The sequence below is a fragment of the Austrofundulus limnaeus genome, unplaced genomic scaffold, assembly GCF_001266775.1.
Source record: "Austrofundulus limnaeus strain Quisiro unplaced genomic scaffold, Austrofundulus_limnaeus-1.0 Scaffold1014, whole genome shotgun sequence".
Classification (NCBI taxonomy): Eukaryota; Metazoa; Chordata; class Actinopteri; order Cyprinodontiformes; family Rivulidae; genus Austrofundulus; species Austrofundulus limnaeus.
The window spans coordinates 104,262-106,342 of NW_013953416.1; the positions used below are offsets into that span (position 1 = coordinate 104,262).

Below are 2,081 nucleotides of genomic sequence, written 5' to 3' on the forward strand. Positions count from 1 at the left end.
GGTGAGGGGCAGACCCTCAGTCGACGTAAGCATCTAGGAAGAATTTAGTCCACAGCTCAAGGCCCTATATGGGAGAGCCAAATCTGTAATCAGTTGTTTTGGGAACAGAAGAGACAGGCAGACGATAACAGTTTTCCATCTGCCTTAATGTTCTGCTGGTACATCCAATGTGGTGAATCCAGTCAGACAAATAATGTGGACAACTCCGCTGAGCCGAGCTCACAGCTTCTCCAAGATCAATTCCATCTGGCCAGCAAAGTCCAGGAACCACAGCCGGCCCACGACCCTCAGCAGAACCACTTGCAGACCAAGTCCAGCTCGCTCAAGGCAAAAGTCTGAGTGCTGATAGAACGGCAATCCTTCATATCGGTCAGGCAGCCAGGAAATGAACAGCTACCAATGCTGTTTGTAGAACACCAGGAGACCACCAAGCCAATCGGTAGAATCCAGTGATCGGAGTCTAGATACATATCCAGAACAGAACAGAGGTCCAACCTTTGACATGTCCTCCCATGGAAGAAAAAATTTTGTTCCAAAAATTTATTAAGAGACCAGCTAACCAAATCCATAAAAATAAAAATATCCATAATTTCTGGTTTYGGATGAAAACGTAGAGAAGGCTCCAAGCAGCAAAGCAGGGAAGATAAGGAAGGGCAGGAGAGAAGGAAAAAGCGTTTTACTCCTCCGAGAGTGGAACAAAAAAAATATTTAGGTCCCCTAATTCTAAAGCACTAATGCACTGAAAATTTAGCAAAAGCTAATTCTAAAGCACTAAAATAACCCAGTCATTCCATGAACATTCTTCAACAGACATGAGTCACATATTGCCATGCTCTTCTGTTAGTGCTTCCAAATTTAGCTCATAAATTTAGCAAGTTCTAATCCACTAATTTAAAATGAGCAAAAGCTCTAAAGCACTAGGAAATTAGTTCCCCTATTAGTGCTTTAGGGGAACTGTGCCACAGTTCCCCTAAAGCACTAATAGGGGAACTGTGCAGTTCCCCTAAAGCACTAATATTTACCCTAAAGCACTAATAGGGTAACTGTGCCCACCACTGGTGACAGGCACAGTCAGTTTCAGATCAGAATGTATTGTGAGAATAGTGTGGTGTGACCCAACCAGCAGGGGGCGACATAGAACAGCAGTTTTCTCTCTTATGGAGCTCCTTGCCATGGAGACAGAAGCTGTCCTGTCTCATCTTTACTTACCTGGATTTCAGGAAACACATCAGCTGACTGGGTGTGGTACTGTTACATAAACAACAATAGTTCAGGATTATTGCTTCCTTTAAATTTATTTTATTTATTGTATTGTATTTGTCTACAAATATGCTCAATAACTTTAAATAAAACCATTATCTACATGTTATATTTTACTGAAGACCTTCCCTCCCAGCTGCCTCTTCCAGCTCAGTTGGACCTCCTGCTTCACCCCATGATCCTCCAGCTCCTGATCGAGCTGAAACACAGGAATTATTTTTAATTTCAAGTTTAAACCAGGATTAAAGTACACAACAACACATATGAAACTAGCATCATGACGAAGCAATGCTGTGATCATCAATAAATCACCACACATATTCCTGTCTGTGCTTCTTCATGTTTTAGAAAACAAAAACAAACTTGAACCCAGATCAAAGTTTATCCAAACTACACAAAGAAATATTAACTAGAATCACAGAAATGTTTTATCAGAGGTAAATCACTAGAGGCGCTATCATGTGACTTTTCATGGTCAGAACAAGCGGCCATCTTGGTCAGGGCGAGGACAGACCGGTTTGTGATCCTGAATGTGTGGAAGCAGAAATGTTCCATCTGATGGAATGTAATGGTGGGTTTGATGGTTCTTCTCAGGGGTCTGTCTGTGCTGGGAGAGTTCTGCAGAGCTGCATGAACCTTCTGTCAACAACAGCTCCACTCCGCAGACACAACTGTCACAACTGAATGTGATTCAGCTCATCATGAAACTTTATTTACATTTGATAGTAATGTTTGTCACTAAATATTATATCAGGTAAAAACACGTCTGAAATGAATGATGTTTCTAAAATAACCAATACATATACATACATACATACATA

General features: G+C 41.2%; 1 protein-coding gene across 2 annotated transcripts in view; it reads right to left on the reverse strand.

Annotated features, from left to right (window-relative positions):
- Window positions 1-1,170: 1,170 nt before the first annotated feature.
- LOC106533757 (macrophage mannose receptor 1) overlaps window positions 1,171-2,081 on the reverse strand; it is a gene marked incomplete at its 5' end in the record, with an annotated part of 4,095 nt that continues 3,184 nt past the window's right edge. Inside the window, 2 exon segments of one of the 2 annotated variants that reach the window (XM_014030189.1) lie at window positions 1,171-1,248; window positions 1,364-1,459. In XM_014030189.1, coding sequence (XP_013885643.1) covers window positions 1,367-1,459 — 93 coding nt within the window. 2 annotated transcript variants of the gene reach the window in all.